The sequence below is a fragment of the Neophocaena asiaeorientalis genome, unplaced genomic scaffold (assembly GCF_003031525.2).
Source record: "Neophocaena asiaeorientalis asiaeorientalis breed wild unplaced genomic scaffold, Neophocaena_asiaeorientalis_V1.1 scaffold177, whole genome shotgun sequence".
Classification (NCBI taxonomy): Eukaryota; Metazoa; Chordata; class Mammalia; order Artiodactyla; family Phocoenidae; genus Neophocaena; species Neophocaena asiaeorientalis.
In genome coordinates this window covers 13,283,429-13,286,909 of record NW_020172779.1, presented here as the reverse complement: position 1 = coordinate 13,286,909, position 3,481 = coordinate 13,283,429, and the positions used below count along the sequence as shown (strand labels likewise).

The window sequence follows — 3,481 nt, the reverse complement described above, 5'->3', positions numbered from 1 at the left end:
CTTCCCCCCCCCCCCCCCACCACCAGAGAGCTTGCTTTGAGAACAGATAGACTCAGGACAAAACGTGTTGCTTTCTGTGTCTAATCTCCTTGAAACCACAGAGGAGGATCTCAGAAGTTGTCCAGGAAGCACAGGAAGGTCAACGGAAATGAAGTGTCTGGTGCCCATTATTGAGAGTGAGAGGCTCAGCACGTGTCGTTGAAATATTCTTGGTCATAAGCCACTGATGGGCCCTATCTCTACCCTGTCCCTCTCTGCTTTCCCTAAAGACTTAAGTCGGATGTGGGTGGAAGTGTTCCTGGCATGGAGATTTTCGGAATCATGACTGTCAGCTGGGGTAGGCATGCAGGCCTGACTAAACAGTTCATTGCTTATTTCCGCAGACTTCTGTTCAAGCAAAGCCCAGCCCAGGCACTCAGGCACTTCACTCCTTGGTCAGCTCCTTCCGGAAGCTGGCATTCAGCATTGGCCAGCCTGTGATCTTGGACACATGCGGGCAGGAGGGCAAGAAAGAGTTTTGACCGGAATGATTATGTGGCAAGACTCCTTTTAAGTAAAGCCTACATTAGCATGACTATTTAGATACTGCAGGCTCTGTATGAATTATATGTGTGACCAAGAGATTTACTGGAAAGTGATGGGAAATCCTCATCATCTTTCACTCTCTCCAGATTTTGGGGCTCGTTAAGCAATGTCTCATCGCTAGTAGTTGTCCTTGTACTTTTGGGAGAAGTAATGTAAATTTCGTGTTGTAACCAAAATTTGTGGATGCCTGAGACACCGGGTTTGGGGTGATTGGTTACTGGGGTCATTTTGAGTGAATGAAGAAAGCACGCTCAGCTAATTTCACAGGAAGATGCAGTAGTGAAAAGTGCCAACCCTTCGAGCTTGTATATGTGTAGGTTCCAGAAAGGTGCATTTCCATGGGTCATACCCACTCTTCACTGAAAGCGAGATGGATTATCTCGATTCCATTCTGATTAGTAACCAGGATGTTTATACACAGTTAAAAGACATTTAGTAGGCCACCTAACATTTCTTTCCCCCTTCTTTAATGAGATTCAGAATTCCAGTGGGGTGAATTAGACCTTATCAAATTTATCATGACCCTGCACACCTGCCCCACGGGCACTGGGCCTGTGGGGAACAGCTGATGCTGCCCGTAACTTCTCCCTTTCGTCTTGTGTCCAGTCTAACAGGCAACCCGCCAAGTTGAACCTTCTCACCTGTCAGGTGAAACCGAATGCCGAGGACAAGAAGTCTTTTGACCTGATATCACGTGAGTCCGTTTTCTCCCGAGTCAGTTACTGTGCATTCTGCCACCAACCTATTCCCGTTCTCTAGGTTGGAAACCGCAGCTTTCCCAAGGAGGGCTCCTTGCTGTGTGTACTGCACACGCAGCTCTGAGAAGAGCCCTGGGCCTCTCTGCACGGAGCCCACCTGCAGGTGGGAAGGCGAAACTGTCAGATCTGACTGCAGTGGAGTAGAATCTAGATTTGTGCCATAAACCAGGCAGTTCTTGGCCACAAGTACACAGCTTTGTCCCCCGGAAGGATTTTTGTAAGCACACTCCCATTTCTCTCCTACATCTGCTGAATCAGTCTTCGGTGTGAGGCCCAGACATAGGTGTTTTTTAAGAAGTCCCTGGCTGATTCTGATGTGTAGCTGTGGTTGAGATGCGCAGACATAGACTTGACAACACAGGTGTGCCACTGTGTCTGTCCAGCTGATTTGCAGAATCAGGCCCTGGAAGGAAAAACCATTTCCCTGCTTCCAAGCAGAACCGCCTTCTGGCTTCATGAACCAATGACACCGCGCTCTGTCACTGTCTTATTCCACGGGTCAGAGTGTGTTGTTCTCTTGTGATGAGGTTGTGCAGGGACCCACCCACCCCCCAACCGGTGGCCTGTATTCTCACAGTCTTCAGAGTGAGGGGAGATTGTTTTCCTCCAGTCTGGCTCCCTGTGCTTTCACTAGTCCCATGGGTGTTCACGGTAGCTGAGGGGACATCTCTTTTTAAAGCAAGAGGATGGCAGTGCCGATGAAGTGACTCACAAATATTCTGAAATCCTCCAGCACTGACCCTCAGTGTTCATCCTTCTCTATAGAGCCCCACAGGACAGGCCAACCAACAGCCTATGATCTATGTGTGTAGAGCACAAAAATACTTTCCTGTCCCTTGAAATCCTTGTGGTGTAGTCCTGAGAATGGAACAAACAGTCCCAGCCCAAAAGATGGACTCAGTTGTGAGACTCTGGGTGGAGTCTAAACTGGATTCTACAGCACTTACTGAAGTTCAGATTCCCCATGATTTTTATGACCGTGAGACTTCTTGGGTTACTGATGAGAAATATGAAAAGTTGGAATTATACTGTGACTTGAAAAGTTAAGAACCCCTCGATTTGAGAATCCATAGGTTATTAATAGTAATTATTGAATGTCTAATATGTGCCAGGTGCTTTATAAACATGGGCAAACCTCTCAAAAGCCCTGTCAGTTTCCTGTTTCACAGAAGAAAAACCTGAGACTCAGAGAGGTTCAGCAACTTACGTAAGGTCTCACAGTGGTAAAGCAGGGATTCAGCCGAGACGCTTGGGCTCTAGTACCTGTGGCGTGTTCCTCTCTCTCAGGGAGATGGGGAGGGGGGCCTACCCTGGAGCCAGTCATATAGTGAGTGACGGGCTAGTAAGTAAAGGTGGTAAGTCAGTGGTAGTTCAACCTCAGTATGTAGAAACATTGTAGCAGATCCCACATTTTAAGGAAGAGCTTCCCTCATATACACCTGCCCAAAGTATCCGCGTTAAGCTGCCCTCTCCTTACCTGAGTCACAGCTTGACGATGATCCTCCAGCAAGGCTTGAGCCCTTCTTCCCTGCAGCCTGATTCAACCAGAGAGGAGCCTGGGGCAGGATGTGCCTGCTTGTCAGGGCTGCCCTGTGAGTCATTTATCGTTTCTGGAAAGGAACTTTTTAAAAAGGAAAGCCAGTGAAAGGGAAACTGAAAAGGAAAAGTAGAATACTGAGTTCGCAGGTAGCGCTCTCCGATTTGTCACCGAGATCCACTTGACCAGGTAGGGACCCGTCCCCCTTCCCACTTGTTTTTCAAAAGAAGTGCTAGGCATTCACGTGGCGTTCGCAGTTATTTTGTTGTATTCTTGTTGCCCTTCAGAAGAATTAATATTGACAAAGTGAATCGTGTAACTGCTAAAACAAAATGTTGCAAAAATAAAATTATATTAAAATCCTGCTTTTAATGTGTTCCCCACCCCCCAGGAACTTCCGAAATTTGCATTAATACCTAAGGTATTCTGCTTTCTAAGGTTTTGCTTTTTTCTCTTTTTTTGTATTTTAGATAATAGGACGTATCACTTTCAGGCAGAAGATGAGCAGGATTATGTAGCGTAAGTAGTTCTGAAATAACGGCACGTTATTTCAATGCCTTCCATTGAAAAAGCATCTCTGTCCTGTACAGTATACCTTTAA

At 46.7% G+C, this 3,481-nt stretch overlaps 1 protein-coding gene across 1 annotated transcript in view; it reads left to right on the top strand.

Annotated features, from left to right (window-relative positions):
* The window catches only part of ASAP1 (ArfGAP with SH3 domain, ankyrin repeat and PH domain 1), a 145,315-nt gene that overhangs the window by 90,016 nt on the left and 51,818 nt on the right, over window positions 1-3,481 (top strand). Inside the window, exons 11-12 of the mRNA XM_024741265.1 lie at window positions 1,192-1,279; window positions 3,351-3,399. Of these exons, the coding sequence (XP_024597033.1) occupies window positions 1,192-1,279; window positions 3,351-3,399 (137 nt within the window). The remainder of the gene's footprint in view (window positions 1-1,191; window positions 1,280-3,350; window positions 3,400-3,481) is intronic.